Source organism: Jaculus jaculus, chromosome 12 (assembly GCF_020740685.1).
Source record: "Jaculus jaculus isolate mJacJac1 chromosome 12, mJacJac1.mat.Y.cur, whole genome shotgun sequence".
In the NCBI taxonomy this organism is placed as follows: Eukaryota; Metazoa; Chordata; class Mammalia; order Rodentia; family Dipodidae; genus Jaculus; species Jaculus jaculus.
This window is the reverse complement of record NC_059113.1, coordinates 17,710,431-17,728,423: the sequence shown is the minus strand read 5'-3', so window position 1 is coordinate 17,728,423 and position 17,993 is coordinate 17,710,431. Positions and strand designations below refer to the sequence as shown.

The 17,993-nt window shown below is 47.6% G+C and overlaps 1 protein-coding gene across 4 annotated transcripts in view; it reads right to left on the bottom strand.

Annotated features, from left to right (window-relative positions):
- Nucleotides 1–17,993, bottom strand: part of Ptk2b (protein tyrosine kinase 2 beta) — a 151,426-nt gene that overhangs the window by 31,094 nt on the left and 102,339 nt on the right. For all 4 annotated transcript variants that reach the window (XM_045130790.1, XM_045130787.1, XM_045130788.1 and 1 more), the window contains exons 3-5: nucleotides 10,153–10,331; nucleotides 9,579–9,666; nucleotides 8,232–8,311 (exon numbers count right to left, since the gene is read on the bottom strand). In XM_045130790.1, coding sequence (XP_044986725.1) covers nucleotides 8,232–8,311; nucleotides 9,579–9,666; nucleotides 10,153–10,331 — 347 coding nt within the window. The remainder of the gene's footprint in view (nucleotides 1–8,231; nucleotides 8,312–9,578; nucleotides 9,667–10,152; nucleotides 10,332–17,993) is intronic.

Below are 17,993 nucleotides of genomic sequence, written 5' to 3'. Positions count from 1 at the left end.
CTGGGGAGCTGGCCCCTCTCCAAAGCTGCATGGTTACTTAAAGGGAAAGTTTCAGTCTCCTTTTGTTTCCTCCTCCTGGTCCCCTGGAGCCATGGGAACTAAGTTTAAGTCCTTTCTTAGATAGCGTGGGTGTGAAGGGAATCATCTTCTCTTGATCTTCCTGAAGTCATTTATAGCATTCCCTTTCTCCCTCCAGTACCCCACCACCATCATCACTTCCATTGTTTGACATAGAAGAGAAAAAGCCACAAAGAACAAGAATGAAGAGAATGGACTCATGGGGAGAGCGACAGCCACACTGTCTTCCTGCCTAGGGCAGCTGTGCACGTTTACCATGCCCCCAGCGGACTCTCCCATCTTGCCTCCCTCTCTCCCTCTCTCCCTCTCCCTCTCCCTCTCTCCTTCCCTCTCTCCCTCCCTCCCTCCCCCCTCTCTCTTGCAGAGTCAAGAACAAGCATATTTACATGAGTATTGAGGAGTGGGAACATTTCAGGATGCCCAGGTGAACATGACCGAATTCTATCAACAATACTGAAATGTATTTCTATCCCATCTTCTTCCAAGAAAAGAGAGAAAGGGTAGAGTCTTAAAACATGTTAAATAAAAGGAGTTATAAGGAAATTGGGGAAAGAAATAATATGGTCATGTCTATAATTCCAGCACTCTGGCAGCTGAGTCAGGAGCATTACCATGAGTTTGAGCCAGTCTGGGGGGGGGGGTGGTTTGTTTTGTTTTGTTTTGTTTGAGCTAAGGTCTCATTCTAGCCCAGGCTGACATAGTACTCTGTAGTCTCAGGCTGGCCTCAAACTCATAGTGATTCTCCTACCTCTACCTCTCCAAGTGCTGGGATTAAAGGCATGGGCCACCATGCCCAGCTCCAGTCTGAGTTTTTATGGTGTGTGTGGGGGAACTGAAGGGTGGGAAGGAAAGAAGGAAGGAAGGAAGGAAGGAAGGAAGGAAGGAAGGAAGGAAGGAAGGAAGGAAGGGAGGAAGGAAGGGGAGAGAAGCAAGTTATGGATGTTTCATTCAGTTTAGTTTTGGGCTTGAACTTCCTGGCTGTCAGGGCGTCAGGGTGTGGATTGACTTTATTTAGTTCTTAGTTTATGAAGTGAAAATATTTTCCATGAAACAGGAATTACATGACTTAATAAATTTGAAAAACCACCAGTGAAAATAAAACTAACATTCTTGATAATCCTCTTTTTAAAAAAATAAAAAACTAATTTCCATGTCTTCTCCCACAACATTGAAGACTCACAGGTTAACTGAACATGCTGAGTGGATGGCTTTCCAATGGCTCACTTCAGAGTCCTCAGTGGGGGGGAGAGGGGCGTCTTGGCACCCCTTACCCAGCCCAAAACACTTGGAAGTGTCTGGAGACGTTTTTGGCTGTCACACATAGTGTTAAGGGTTGCTGAGAGTTTCTGGTTTGTGGAGACTGGGGTGCTGCGAAACCCCCCGCAGTGCACACACAGGAAGGCCCTTTCGTGACAGAGAATTACCCGGTACCAAATGCCAAGCTTGGGAAACCCAGGCAGTTTGATCCAAGGAAACAACTTAGGAATCGAGGCTGATGGTTTTTCCTTCCTCCACTTCTCTACCGGGTATCAGACAGCTTTTCTGGCAGCGAGACTTGAGCCTAGTCAGGGTGGATCTGCAGATGTGGAGGTCAGAAGACTGGCTGAATGGGCATTTCTGTTAAAGGGCATCTGGGGCCTGTTCTCCCTGGAATGAGGCTTGCCTGGCTCCTATGCCCCCCTGACGATGCCTGCACTTCACTTGCTCATGGTCAGTGTGGTAATTTGAATGTATGTACCCCAAAGTCTCAGGTACTTTATTGAAATTGAGTTTACAGCTTCAGCCCCTAGCAGGCAGACTCCTGCTGCAGCGGGCAGGGTATCACTGGGGGTGGATCTGAATTCCAGGCTCCAGTTCTGCAGAGTCCCTGCTTGTGCCTGCTTGTGGCTCTTTGGTGGCTGCATCTCCCTCTGCTTGGATCTGCGAAAGGGGACCAGCCTCTTCCGCCATTATGGAACGCCCCCGGATCTGTAAGCCTGAAGTAAATCCCATTCCTCCCATAAAGTGTGTCTGTTTGGAAGTTCCTCTTAGCCACGTGGAGCTGAGGGCAAGTCAGACACGGCAGCTCTTAGGGCGATCTAAGCCACGGCTACCTGCTTCTTGCCCCAGTGCAGAAGACCCCAAGAGCACGCCTTACAAAGGGGCCGGTTCTAGTCAGGTGGCCATCCACAGTTCCGGCTGGACTGAGTGGGCTGTCACGTGTGTCCTAGGTAACTACACACAGCTGCGTCATCCTAACAGCACACGTGACAAAAGACTGAAGAACAGGATTTCAGTCCTTTCTGAGTTTCCCAGTCATTTAAACACGAACTGACCTCTTATGCACCAGGGGAAGAAGATAGTTGTCACCGGACATCAAGGGTCTGACAGACTTCATAATCCAGTGTGTGAGGGACAGAAAGGGCTTCAAGATGGAGATGCCCTTGGGATGGACCCTTCCCAGACCTACTTCAAGACTTTCCTAGATGCAGATAGGTAGCCCTGTCTAAGGAAGTTCACAGACTAAAGCAAGGTTTGCTCATCTCTCCCTGCCTCCCCCAAGTCTCCCTGTACAATGCGAAAGGAAGACTCTGCTCTGGGGTGCCGATGCTTGACCAGGTGGCCAGGGCTAAGAATAATGTAGCAATATTTCAGAAAGTGAGAGGAAAAGGATTTTGAAGGCCCTCACTGCAAAGAGACTATGCATGTCAAGAAAGATGGACCGTTATTAGGTGCCACTCAAAACCAAAACGAAGAGCTGATCAGGCTGAAGAGGAGAAATGAGTGCAGCATGCAAGCCAGAAGGCGTTCAATCCCACTGAGGGCCGAGATCCGCTTGCCAGAAGAGACGAGCGGTTCCCCCAAGGTCACTGGGGTATAGAGCCCTTGGTGAATGGATGCGTGGGGTTCAAGACTTGGGGTAAAAGAATTCTATAGGCTGAGATACTTAGACGGTAAGTTTTTAAGGGTTTGAGCTGGGCATGGTGGGATACGCCTGTTATCCCAGCATGTGGGAAATGAAGGCTGGAGGATCAGGACTCCAAGATCATTCTCAGCTACATAGCGAGCTTGATGTCAGCCTGGGCTACATGGAACCTTGTCTCAAAAAAAAAAAAAAAAGAAAAGAAAGAAAAAAGGATTTTCTAAATGGAAATGGAAATACAATTTGAAACTAGCAGTTCAAAATTAAAACATGTGAAAGATAATAGTAATTTTAGAAAGATGAAGAGGATAGTGCAGTGCATTAGGAAAACGAAGCTTAGCTAACACCACCAGGCTGGCCCAGTCTCCTGACTGTAGCATGGCATCACCACTGACAAAGGGCCCCAGTCACTTGAACGGGTCACAATCTTTGTGTTTCTGATATCTGGGGCAACCAAGCATGATTGAGAGGTCAGGAGGAAGAGTCGCCATCACTAATCAGAGACTCTGCTCTCTCCCCAGAGAGCAAGCTACACATTCTTCTGAGCTGAGACCTATCCAATCTGATCCGCTGTGGTCGCCCAGAGAAGCTGCCCCTGTGAGGAGCGCCCTCTTGCGCAGGCTGGCTCTCCCCAATCTGAGCCTGCAATTCCCAGCATCAAACACCAGGTAGCAGAGTTTGTGGACTGTAGTAGGCTCATAACATCAGAAGCAGAGCAAAAGATAGACACGTGCATGCAGAACCCAGCTGGCTGAGTTTTTCTTCTAAATGGTGATAAAAAATATTAACTTGTTACCATCATTTATAAACTAACCACAAGGTCAAATTCCTGCTGAAGCAAAGAAAAGTGAGTTTTCTTTGTCTCATCTTAATCTTTGCTTCCTGGCCACTTACTTAACAAATCTCGGGTTACACATTCACTGTGACTTTTTAGTTCAGGAAGTTCTGAGACTGTTCAGTGTGTGGCTAATCATCCTGGTTGTTTCAGGTCAAGAAAAGTAAGTCACATTGTTCCTCTAAATAATTTCTAGCCTTATAAAACCCATGATTTTCACATTTTAATTTATAGTAGGCTACTTAGTTAAAAATATGTTTGACAGTTATTAAGCACCTTCATTAAATCAATCAAGATCAGTTGGCTACAATTTCAAATATTTGGCACCCTAGAAAAGGTAAAACTGTGGTGACAATAGAAAGATGGGTGGTGTCTGGGGTTGGTGGAGGAGGAACAGATGAAGAGGTGGAGAATAAAACATATTCAGGGCCATTAAACTACTGGGTGTGACATTTCAGTAGCAGATGCATGCATCTGTCTGAGACCACAGAATGTGCACCGCCAAGAGTGAACGTTGATGTGAGCTGTGGACTCTGGGTGACAAAGATGGCTCTGTGGAGACTCATCAACCGCAGAAGCTGTACTGCTCTCGTGGTGGGGGGTCCCTCTGGAGGGGAGTGCTGATGAAGGGCAAGGCTACCTGAGGGGGAGGGGCCCCGGGGGGATATGGGTAATCTCTGTGCCTTCTGCTCAGTCATACCATGAACCCCAAAATTCTCTAAATAACAAGTCTGTTAAAAATAAATATCCAGAGAATGTAAGAGCCAAAGGAAGGGCAGGACTCCATACAACATGCTCCCCCCAGACACAAAATGGCCTGGATATCCATGGTCTCACAGTGCCTGACATTACCTGCATAAGACCATCATAAGAGGAGGAAAAGATCAAGACATCAAAAGTAAATGAAAGACTGATTGAGATGGGGAGGGGGTATGATGGAGAGTGGAGTTTCAAAGGGGTAAGTGGGGGGAGGGAGGGTATCACCATGGGGTATTTTTATAATCAGGGAAATTGTTAATTAAAAAAATAGCTGGGCGTTGTGGTGTACACCTTTAATCCCAGCACTCGAGAGGCAGAGGTAGAAGGATCACCATGAGTTTGAGGCCACCCTGAGAATACAGAGTGAATTCCAGGTCAGCCTAGGCTAAAGTGAGACTCTACCTTGCAAAACGAAAATAAGTAAATAAATAGGGACTAGGAAACCTGGTTCAGAGGTAGAGTAGCTGCTTAGCATGTGTGAGGACTTGGGTTTGGTCCCCAGCACCACAAAGACTAATTGTAAAGAGAAAGAAGCATGAGTTAAGGGTTGGAGGGATGGCTCAGTGGCTACATGCAGTTCCCATACAAACGCAAGGGCCCGAGGCAGCCTGAAACCGTTGTAGTTTGAATCTCCAGGACCCATGTAAGCAGCTAAGTGTGGTCATGCATGCCTACAATGCTGGTCCTGAAAAGAGGACCAAGCCTTATGAAAAATAGCAAACACCAGTACCAGCACATAGTAAGAATGGGCAAAAAAGTGATGAACTAGGACACAGGACATTCTGCTTTAGCCACCACAGGTGAGTGATCTACCACAGACAAATGCATGGGGCATTGCAAGGGCACATATACGTGCATACAACACCCACCCACCCACCCCCGACACACATGCACACACACAGTATGAGTTAAATTAAAAGTCCCTACCACTGATCTAACGACCTTAAATACATTAATTCATTTCTCCTCCTAAAATTCCCACAAGGTTGTTAATGTTAACATTCCCATTCTACAGATGAGGAAACTAAGGCACTGAGAAACTAAGAGCAACACAATGAAGATGGAAGGTGCAGGCAGCTTGGCCGCAGACCCTCCCACTTCACCATCAGCCCAATTCTCCTCAATAGGAATCAAATCTGCATCCTCAGAGGTCTGACATCTCGTCTTACATGCATATCAGACACCTTCTTTAAGCCGGGAAAGAATCTGTTTTTTTTTTTTTTTTTTTTTTTTGGCCTGGTGATGTCACGTATCTGTAGGTGGGTTATGCAATCTGTGATGTGAGTAGAGCAACTGACTGTCAGCAAAGAGTCACAGATTCTGCCTGATGGCCTGATTTTCAGAAACCTGCCTGACTCTTGGGGAAGAAACACTGGTAGCTTGACTTTACTTTGGGGCCTCTAACCACTGAACCATCTCTGTAGGCTGTAGCCTGCCTTGAAAACATCCTGTCGCCCCATCATCCTGCATCACCTTCCCATTTGAAAACTAGTAGCTCTGGCAACTTTTTCTTAGGTGTCCATAGGTATTTTCCATATCCTCCCTAGAACATCACATCCTAGCACCGCAATGGCCAATGTGTAAGACTGGGACAGAGCCATCTACCTGGCTCAGGACACACAAAGCAGGATGTTGGGTCATGGTAAGATGATTAAGAAACAGACACTTCTCCCCCCCACCGACTGCACACTTCTGGCAAAACAGTCTTTGGGTGTCACATCAGAGGCCCCTTAGCAACATGCCAGTCACTTAGGCCAAAACCAAGAACAGTTTGGAAATTCTGTAGTGTTATGTTACTAAATGGTGATTACTGGACACGTGACTGACTCTCAAAGTGATGCTTCAGCCTTGAGCCTGAGACCCGCAAAGACAAGGGGAAGCCGAGGTTCTAGGAGTACAAGGGTTTTGGAAGACAGATAAGGGAGCATGTATGAAACTTCCCAGACTTCCATGGTGAGCCAATTCTGAGCTCCCAAGATCACTAGTAATGGCTGCAAGATGGGCTGGTTGTGGAGTGGTCTTGTGCTTGTTGAGATAGACTAGTCCTGAGCGGAAGGCCACAAGGAGTGCGAACAGCTGTCTTTGACAGACAAACTGTGTCGGATGCTGAAATCAAAGTGGAGCCCTCAACTTCCTAAGTCTCAGGCCCTACCTCCCACCCCTCCCTGCAAAACTTCTGCAGAAACAGACCTCTACTTTCAGTTAACCTGACAGTCACAGATAGGGCCCCAGATTGACATACCCGGCCAACCAGAGGAACCTGTAGCCGCGTTTTTACTGACAGTGGTGTTGAAAGTCCTCCTGGAAATTCCAATAAGGCTAGGTGTGGCCTGGGAGATTGGTCACAGTTACATGTTCTAAGGTCCCAACACCCGGGTCTACCAGTCCACTGTACTGTTGGCGGGGGGGTGGGGGGGGGTCGCAGCTGTGACTTGCAATCAGATGTTGCAAGCATCACTGAAAGACAGATAAGAGATATAGAGCAGGCAAAAGAGGTGGAGAGGCAGATGGATGGTGAAACTGAGGATGTGGCCGTGGTCGAGCCCAGGCTAAGAGATGGGGTGGTAGCTCAGTTGGTAAAGTGCTGAGGGCCTCAGTTCCATCCCAGAAGACAAGTCGTGTGTGCTTTCAAGTCCAGCTCTGGGGACACAGCAAAGGCAGATCTCTGGGGCTCACTGACCAGCCGGCTTAGCTTAGTTGGTGAGCTCCAGATGGCGCCTGAGAAATGACACCTGAGGTGGCCCTCTGGCTCCCACAGGTACAAACACAAACACACATACACGTACCAAAAACAAAACATCAATGACAACAACAACAACAAAACCCCACCACACAAAGAGCACTGGCTTAGCCACATTGTCTTTTTCTGGAAAAATCGCAATGGCATCCCAATAGCTAAGCGCTAGACCTCACTTACGGGAATGTCATTGTAAAGACGTCATTCCAACAAAGTCACCTGCCTGCCATGCTAATGGCTTCCACTGTCAGCTCCATCTTCTCCAGTTTGCCCCTCCAAGCTCAATCCCTCGTGATTTTTACCCCCCCACTGATCCTGGGCCTTCAATGACCAGCTTCCTACATCCACCCTGGCCACTACTGACCAGCCGAAATCGTCTGCTCCTTCCCAGTTCAAATTCCTTCCTCCTGGCACTCTCAGGTAAGATTGTCTTCCAGGTAGAAGATGGTTTGGGATATATCTATTCTGCCTCAGGTTATAATTAAGTGTGTGCACGAGTCACCTACCAACACTCTTAAGTTTGAAGGCATGGCTGGATGCTGTGCTAACTCCGCACATGCGTGCTGTGTGCCTACCAGTTCCGGGGATGTGACAGCGGGCCAACCAGATGGAGGACCGTATATTCGAGAAGCCCCCAGGGCCTAGGCTGCTGCAGCAGACGTGCTCCTGAGGTGCTGAGCAGCAGACAGATGGGAGAAGGAGACATCAGGAGCCCAGGGCAGGGATACGCCGAGAAAGCCGGGGGAAACTGAGCAGAATCGGAGCCGGCCCTTCTCTTCTGTCTATCCTATGGACCAGATGGCGAGCCTTTCCAGTTGTCAGCCTCCTAGCTTCCACATACCCACTCTCAGCCTGTTATCCTGAACAAAAGGAACAGCCCAGCCAGGCTACAGCCCAGATGAAGGCTCAGGACCACCTACCTGAGCTCCAGACAGCCCAACTGCAGGGCCATGCCCTCGCTGACCTTGCTGGCGTAGCGTTGCATGTAGTCATTCCGGAGCTGGTGGGGGCCAGGGAGAAGGTCAACGGTCAGACTGTGCCCTCATATTCTCTTCCTTGGGCAGAGGCTACAGCAGATGAACACATTCCTGCCGCTCTGGGCTGGATCTCACGGGTTCCCCACCACAAACACTGGGCAGGATGGGGTGTGGAGGGGGCAAGGGAGGAGCAGAACAGGGCAAACTTTCAGCTCTTTGCCTGTGAGCCTGGAGCTCTGGGATGTAGACTGGAGTAGCTTTCATACACAGGTTCGCCTGTCCCAGATTCCCCTCCACAACCCCAGTGATGCAGGCCTGTAACCCCAGCTATGGTGTCGTCCCATGCAGGAAGTTCTCCCTAGCTACAGCGTGAGTTCAAGGTCAGCTTGAACAAGTTAGTGAAACCCTGTCTCAAAATAAAAAGCAAAAAGAGGGCTGAGGATATGGCTCAGTGGAAGTGTTTGCCTAGCATGTGTAAGGTCCTGGTTTCAATCCCTAGGGCTGCAACAAGAAATAATAATAATATTAAAATAAAAAAAAACTCCTGAGATTTGGGGAAGAAGTTGTAATTTATCCAGCACTCTGTTGATAAGTGGAGACAGATGTCAGCCAGGCTCCAAGAAACATCAGGGTTGGCGTCCGCCACCATAGGAGGAAAATAGAGGAGTGGTTCATTTCACAAAGACACTGATGGTGACAATCCCACCTCGGTGGCTTTAATGCCTTCTCTGTGTGGGTGCTGTGTTGGCTACTCCTTTCCTGTAACTGTCAGAGGCTTGGGCAGCTCAGGAGAGCCTGCTAGTCCACTGTCAGAAGTTCTGTGAGCTGCTGGGCATCATATTGAAAGGACACACTGGAGCGTGCACACCATGGAAATTGACAAACGCTACAGGTCAGGGACTGGCTCTTCCTCAAGCCACTTCACCAGGGCGCTGCTAAGGATGCCGTTCATTCCCCACAACAGCCCTGTAAAGCAGATGTTACTGTTATCCCTGCTTTAAAAGGAAACAGCCTCACGCAGGTAAATGGAGTCCTTGGCAATGCCCCTGTATTACCAGAGTCTGCGTGTTAACCAGTTCTTTCCACTTTCCTAGCCAGGTCTCCTGGGCACCATAGAAAGCCAGGAAGAGCAAGAAAGGTTATCCTTGACTAAAACAGCTGAGAGGGAAGCAGGTTAGAGCTGCTGACTATGGCCCAGGGAACTTTCTAGAACGCTAGACTTTATCTTTCATCTCCCTGGAGGATGCTGGCAGACATTTAAGTGCAGGGAGACAATGAGGCACTTTTCACCTGCTGATAAAAATAAAGCAGTGTGGTCCTGTCTTCTTTCAGGCTCTCCATGAAGTCTTCAGGCAGGTAGCGGATTTGCAGGTCGTACCTATGAGAGGACAGTCAGACTCTGGTTAACACGGGGAGGCTGGAATCTCAAAGAGACAGTGGGACCCACAGAGCAGAAGTAACTCTACTCACATCCCCCCCGTCACATGCAATGGGTGTCCATAAGGCTCCTGTCCATGCATCAAGACCAGTTTCTTTCTGTACTCTGTAACTGGATGGAGAACCGTGGCAGAGGGGTGGCCAGCAGATGCTCCATCCTCCATCCTCCATCTCTTCTGCCCTATGGAAACTATTCTTGGCTTCACAGACCAAGCCTTTGATCTAGACCTTCCATTCTCCCCACCCTCTTCTCCCCTTGGCCATAGTGCCAACAGCATCTGGTCTTTCTGGGGATGTTCTTAGAGTCTCCTGTGTTAGGCCTTGCTGCGTTTGGACGCTGTGGAAAGACTAAGTCTAGAATGCCGCTCAGATGTTCTAGAAGATTCTGAGCCCTGGGGAATGCTCTCTGGGAGGGCGCCACGCCTACCTCCACTCGGCTTCCACGTGTAGACACTCGTACTTGTCTTGAACCTCACCCACGGTCATTTGCGGGTGCAGCCAATGGATCTCATCAGATTTCATGTGCTTGAGTCTCAGCCCATAGCACTCAGCCAGCTGGATGTTGGGCCCAATTCGCCCACTCAGCAGGATGGAGGTGATGATCTCCTATAGGGGGAACGAGAAGGCCAGGATTCAGGGGCACACGGGACCCCGCAGTCCTCACGCACATACACTCCCCCACATTCTGTGCCATTGCCTAAGGCAGGGGTGTATCTTCAGGTTTTATTTATTTCTGCTTCTCCAGCCCCTGGTGCAAGATACGGTACACAGAGTGTTCTTATCTGATGACTGAATCATTCGGTCAAATGAGGCAGTGGGAGGAGACACAGAAAGAGGACAAAATGCAGAGGCACAGATCTGCCCTGCATTCCAGTCAAACCAATGCACACTGAACAAGCATCCGTGGGAAGCGCCTTCTGAATGTTTTCCAATCTAGCCAGTGGGGCAGAGTACTGGGCCAGGCACTGCCAGGTACTCCGTACACAGGACTTCACCGAGTCTCCATGGCCATGGCACAGGCCAGCAGACAGATGTCACCTCTACTGCTTCACAGAATGGTGGAATTGGTACAGTCCCCCCCCACACACACCCCTTCTCTCTCTCTCTCTCTCACACACACACACACACAGAACATGGTCACAGGAAATGACAGCTAGCGAGAAGGTGCCCTCTTGTTCTGTTTTCTTATCACCCACAGATTGAGTAGGTCACCTGCCCATAGTCTGAGGCCACCACTTCCTGTGTCCGACCCAGAGCTGGATTAACAACAGGAAGGCCAATTGTGTGGCTGCCTGGAAGCCCATCACGAAGACCTCGGCCAGCTCTGAAATTACCCTGGTGCCCGCGAAACTCACATTTCTCGTGTGATTTCACATATACCAGGTGAGCTGAACCCACTCCTGACAGAACAGAGTTTAAGTAAGGCCTTGCAGGGGCTGACAAAACTGTCTCAGGTATTTCTGCAAATGTGCATACGCCCAGCCTACACTGGCCTGGAGAATAATAATGCCAAGAACGCTGCGGTCTGTCCTGAAGAGACGAGGGACCCTCCTTATTTGGATTGTGTGGTTTCTTTTTTAAACATGACTCCCAAGAAGTTGTCTAATTTAGTAAGTGAAATGTACTTAATTCCTTAATTGGAAGTAAAAGGAGGAAGTGTACCATTGTTCTTAGAAAAGAAGCTTGTTTTCTTCTTAACCACACAAGGAAAATGCCCATACTACTAATATGAAGTCATGAAAGAACGTCCAGTTACACACCAGCTGGGGCATCCCCATGTCTTGGTCCATCTGCCAATCCTCAGACTCCATGGAGGGAGACACTAGAAGATACTCTGTCACAAAAGTCCCTTTCCACAACGAAAGCCACTGACCATCAGAGAGTCTGACCGTGGCTCTGGGAGGGAGGGGGGCAGTGGGACACACAGTGGACATTCACAAGTGTAACACGTTGGTCAGAAGTGAGGCCCTGGGCTGGGGAAGAAGGACATAACTTCTAGTGACCACTGAGAGAGGGACATGGCCAGGAAGACTAGGTCAAAGGTTCTGAAGTAAGTCATTTTGTCATTATCTCCACCCGCTGCTCCTGCCACTGACCTCCTGCCTGACCACCGGACATTTGGCCCAGAGCCCCTCTGAATTCTCACCTATGGTGTCGAGATGTCCAGCCTTCCCCTTCTCTAACTGAAACCTCCTTGGCTAGTTCCCAGGACCCCTGTGACATTTACTATTGAAAACCACAAGCGTACGCAAAGTACGAGAATAATAACTCTCCTTGTACTCACAGCCCAACTTCAACAATGACCAACGTGTTATACCATTATTGCTTCACCTGTACCTCCACCCACTTCCCAGACGTGACTCACTCATATCTTACTTGACAGTTCTTCTTTTAAGGTAAAATCTATATGTGTTAAAATGCACACATTTTAAGTGCACCATTGTGACACACGAATACATGCCAATTAAGATACAGTCTCCAGAAGGTTCTCTGCCTCAGTCAGCCCTCATGGTCCACCCCCTGACCCCCCACATCTCACACTCCAGGCAACCAGTTTCAATGAATTTTGCTTGTTCTAAAATTTTATTTAAAATCTTATCATTCAATATATAGTATTTTTGTATTTAGCTCTCTTCACTCAGTGAAATGTTAGCAATTCATCCACATTATTTTACATATTTCTCTCTTTCACTTTTCTTTCTTGAGGCAGGGTCTCACTAGGTAGCCCAGGCCATATTCATACTTGCAATCTTTCTTCCTCCGCCTCCTGAGTGCTAGGGTTACAAGCGAGTGCCACCACACCTGTATTTTTTCTTTTTCTTTTTTTGGTTTTGCGAGGTAGGGCCTCACTCTAGCTCAGGCTGACCTGGAATTCACTATGTAGTCTCAGGGTGGCCTAGAACTCACAGCGATCCTCTACCTCTGCCTCCTGAGTGCTGGGATTAAAGGCATGCGCCACCATGCCCAGCTTGTATCTTTGTTTTTGACATGAAGAGAATGGAACCTAGGGCCTTGTATTTGGTAGCCAAGCACTCTACCATTGAGCTACTGTGGTGGTTTGATTCAGGTGTTCCCCAGAAACTTAGGTGTTCTGAATGCTAGGTTCCCAGCTGATGGAGATTTGGGAATTAGCGCCTCCTGGAGGCAGTGTATTGTTGGGGGCGGTCTTATGGGTGTGATAGCCAGCTCCCCTTTGCTTTTGTTTGGCACACTCCGCTGTTGCTATTGTCCACCTTACATTGGCCAGGGGATGATGTCCACTCTCTGCTCATACTATTGTTTTTTTCCTGCCATCATGGAGCTTCCCGCTTGAGCCCGTAAGCCGAAATAAACCTCTTTTTTCCCCCCCACAAGCTGCTCTTGGTCAGGTGATTTCTACCAGCAATGCGAACCTGACTACAACAGTTACCTCCCCGGCCACCTTGATGCTTTCTTGGTGATGTCGCCTCATACTCAGTCCCCAGCTGGCGTAGCCTTGGGAGGTGGAGCCTTGCTGGAGGAGCTGTGTCACTGGGGTGGACATTGACGTTTACACAGCCCAGCTCCCTCTTACCCGAGCCAGCTCAGTCTTGTTGCTACTTCCGGCTGCTGTGGAAGTATGTGCGATCATGCATCGGCTGTTTTATCTCACCAATGAGAAGGTGACTTCAACACACACACACACACACACACACACAGACACGTGTGCATGTGCACACACATACGCACACATGTGTATATAAAGTATCTCCCTTGCTTTTAATTTTTCGTCTCTGTGATGAAAAATGATATTGAGCATGTTCTCACAGGTTTCTTGATGCTTCTTATGCCTTCTTTAGTGATGCCATCTTTCACCCAGTTTTCTGTATTTTTGTTATAGAATCTTAGGAGATCTATATATAGTCCATACAAAAATACGTTCTCTGAATGCTTTCTCCAGGGATGTAGACTCATATACTCGCTGTTCACGCCCGTATTAATTTATTTGGATACGGCATAATCTATCAGCATTTTCTTTTATGGCTAGTGCTTTATGTATTCTCAAATAGCTTTGCCTGTTATGAAAATATTTTACCTTCTATCATAAGCTTCAGGGTTGTAACTTTAGGTCTGTAATCCATCGCAAATTAATGTTGTGTGTGGTGTAAGATAAGGATTTTTTTTTCCTTTCATTTAGCTGAACAGTTGCTCAGCATTGGTGGTGACTTTTCCAAATGAATGTGTGTGATGGCTTATATTGTCCACTTGGCGGGACCTGGAGTCACATGTGAAGGATCATTGTGTACACTAAGGTAGCCTCTGGGCGTATCCTTGAGGGACTATGTTGATCAGGTAAATTGAGGGGGATAGACCCACCTTAACTGTGGGCAGCACCAATCTATGGGCCCAGGTCCTGGTCTGTAGAAAAAGGCGAGAGAGGCTAAGAACCAGCAGTTACCACCCTGATTCCTCGCTGTGGACTGAATTCGCCAGCAGCTTCGAGCTCCTGACTCTACGACTTCCCCGCCATGATGGAGCATAACCCTGAACTGTAAATTGGAATAAACTCTTCCTTAAGTTGATTCTTGTCAGGTATTTTGTCATAGCAACAAGTAGGTAACTAATACAAGTTCTTTCCTGTTTTTGTAGAAAATCAACAGCTACCTAAGTTTAATCTTACTTCGGAATCCTCACTGCTGTTCTGCTGATGTTTATCCTATGCCAGTATCATGCTGTTTGCATTACTGTCGCCTTAGAGGAAATCCTGACTTCAAATAGGCCAAATCTTCAGTCATTTACATTTACAAGACTATTGGTCTTTGCACATACATACACAGTTTAAAATTAGCTTTTCATTTTTCTATTTCAAAAATCTGGAACGTTATGGTTGGGATCGTATTGTTGAATGGGACAGAACTGGCTTTTTGACAGCATTGCTTTTCAGTCCTTGACCACTGTATAGCTCTGTTTGTTTATATCTTATTCAATTTCTTTTAGTTGTGCATTGTTGTTTTCAATGTGGAGGTTTGGGCCCTTTGTGGTTTATAAATAAATAAATAAATATAGGGTGTCAATAAATAATAAATAAATAAATGTAGGGTGTCACCCTGGTCCAGGCTGACCTGGAATTAACTCTGTCATCTCAGGGTGGCCTTGAACTCAGGGCAATCCTCCTACCTCTGCCTCCCGAGTGCTGGGATTAAAGGCGTGCGCCACCACGCCCGGCAGGTTTATATATTTTGATGCTTTTAGTAAAGAGTAATTTTTCTCCCTCATCTTCTTGCTTCTTCTTTCAGCCCCTGGTTCTAATTTCTGATACATCAAGTTAGCAAGGCTACAGCTTTCAGCTCCTGCTATTCTTGATGACAAAGTTGCTTCCAGAAGGCCTAAGCCAGATCCATCTCCCTCTTCCACGCACATGTCTCTGAGTTTCTACTTGCTTTGGAACTCTAAGTGCCATAACATTTACTGTTAGATTTTGCCTGGATTTTTAAAATATATTTTTATTTATTTATTTGAGAGAGATAAAGAGAGAATGGGCACACCAGGGCCTCCAGCCACTGCAAATGAACTCCAGGTGCATGCGCCCCCTTGTGCACCTGGCTAACGTGGGACCTGGAGAATTGAGCCTGGGTCCTTTAGCTTTGCAAGCAAACGCCTTAACCGCTAAGCCATCTCTCCAGCCCAGATTTTGCCTGGAATTTTATCTTTGCTACCCTACAGGAAGATTAGTCCAGATGAGCTATTCCATCATTTCTGAAATCTGTGATTTTTTTTTTATTTTTATTTATTTATTTATTTATTTGAGAGCGACAGACACAGAGAGAAAGACAGATAGAGAGGAGAGAGAGAGAATGGGTGCGCCAGGGCTTCCAGCCTCTGCAAACGAACTCCAGACGCGTGTGCCCCCTTGTGCATCTGGCTAACGTGGGACCTGGGGAACCGAGCCTCGAACCGGGGTCCTTAGGCTTCACAGGCGCGCGCTTAACCGCTAAGCCATCTCCCCAGCCCAAATCTGTGATTTTTAATGAACAAGTCTGTGCTCCTCAAAAATGGGCTGAGAGCTGGGAGCTTCTTCCAAGTCATAGCCAGCCAGACGGCAGCCTAGCAATTGCACAGGTGCCAGTTCCGGCACGTCCATCCACCCACCACTCCACAGCTCGATGGCCTTGAACAATACACTGAAGGCTTCTACGTCCAGTTTCTCATTTAGAACATGGGAAAAATAACAGTCCCTCAATGGAATGATTTTGTGAGCACCAAATGAGCTAAAAACTCTTTTGAACATTGCTTGGCTCAAGGTTAATGCTTTAAAAAAAACAGAAGCATTATTTTAACACTGCCTATCTTTTCATTTTTTTGGTTCTCCCTAGTGGTATGGCCAGGTGTCAAAGAGTAAGGCTGAGGAGTTGGTACACAGTAGCCAGGCCAAGAGCAGAGACGGCTCGGGTATGAGAGCACAAGTTACAAACAGGGAAACTGAGCAAAGCAAGAACAGTGTTGAGGAAAATGGGAAGTTCCTCCTGTTGGAGAATGTACTCAAACCAGAGAGAGAAGAGCTAGAAGGGGCCCTACCATGTGGGACTTGACTGGAACTTGAAATACTGGTATGGGGAGGGGGGGGTGCTGTCTTTCAGCTCTGTTCACTGAAAGAGTTTAGAAGCAGTGACATCCTGCAGTGATTTTCAAACCAACCATCAAGTCTTAGTTAACACATTATCTCAAGGCTTTTTGGAGACATGGACAATTTCAGGGCTTGTGGGTGAGGTGCAGTTAGGGTAAGGGAACTCAAAACATCATTTTGTGCCAGAAAAAAAAATGTTTATAGATGTTGCAGACTTCAAACAATAATCCAGGGCTGGAGAGAGAGATGGCTTAGCAATTAAGGTGCTTTCCTGTGAAGCCTAAGGACCCAGGTTCAATTCTCCAGGTCCCACATAGGCCAGATGCACCTGGTAGTGCATGCGTCTGGAGTTCTTTTTTTTTTTTTAAATATTTTTTTAAATTTATTTATTTGAGAGCGACAGACACAGAGAGAAAGACAGATAGAGGAAGAGAGAGAGAATGGGCGCGCCAGGGCTTCCAGCCTCTGCAAACGAACTCCAGACGCGTGCGCCCCCTTGTGCATCTGGCTAACGTGGGACCTGGGGAACCGAGCCTCGAACCGGGGTCCTTAGGCTTCACAGGCAAGCGCTTAACTGCTAAGCCATCTCTCCAGCCCTGGAGTTCTTTTTTAAAATTTTTTTGTTGTTATTTTATTTATTTTAGAGCGACAGACAGAGAGAAAGAGGCAGAGATAGAGAGAATGGGTGCGCCAGGGCCTCCAGCTACTGCAAACGAACTCCAGATGTGTGCGCCCCCCTTGTGCGTCTGGCTAACGTGGGTCGTGGGGAATCGAGCCTCGAACTGGGGTCCTTAGGCTTCACAGGCAAGCGCTTAACCGCTAAGCCATCTCTCCAGCCCACATCTGGAGTTCTTTTTACAGAGGTTAGAGGTCCTGGTGCCTCCGTTTTCTCTCTCTCTCTCTCTCTTTTTCTCTCTCAATAAATGAAAATAAATCTTTAAAAAAATTATCAAGGTTCATCCTGAATGCACCCACACTAGCCAGTGCTGGGGCAACCTCGGAATTAATACATAATATAGACTTATATCCAACTGAGCAAAATAGACTCTAAAACAGATAAACAACTGAGGGAGAAGGGAATGTTCTTCCTTTTGGTAGAATGTCAGCCATAAAGGCAGAGGGAGAGATGGAAATAGACCATTTGGCAACATGCTCAATGCTGGTTGATTTGGATGGCGCCCATCACAGATGATGGGGCTGGAGGACAGCGCTGTGCCCAACAGGGTATTAGCACGGTCTGTCTGAGCACATCTCGCCTCAGATGCTAACCAAACACAAGTGACCACAGCCTGCTTCCTGCCTGGATGTACTTAGAAGGACATGTCATTATTTTCTGAAATGACTGTGTGGCCTGAGTCTAGCCCTGAGGCCTGAGGGGAAGGGCCTCCTGAGGCCCTGGTAGAATGAAGGATTGAGGAACCCTCCTGGGTTGGAGGAGAGTGAAGAGATTGGTATGCACTCTGGGATCGGAGGAACAATTAGTTCTGGCTGGGTCACTGGGTGAAAGTTAGATGGAGTCTATACTCTGGATGACAATGTTATAGCAGCCTGGATGGAAACCAGCCTTCCTGTAGATGGCGGTAGTAGAGCTCAGCGGGAGTGTCCTTGCTTGGAGACATTTTGGAATATTCCAGATCAGCGTCCTATGGAGACAAAGATTATGCTCTCCAGTGTCAAGCTCTCAC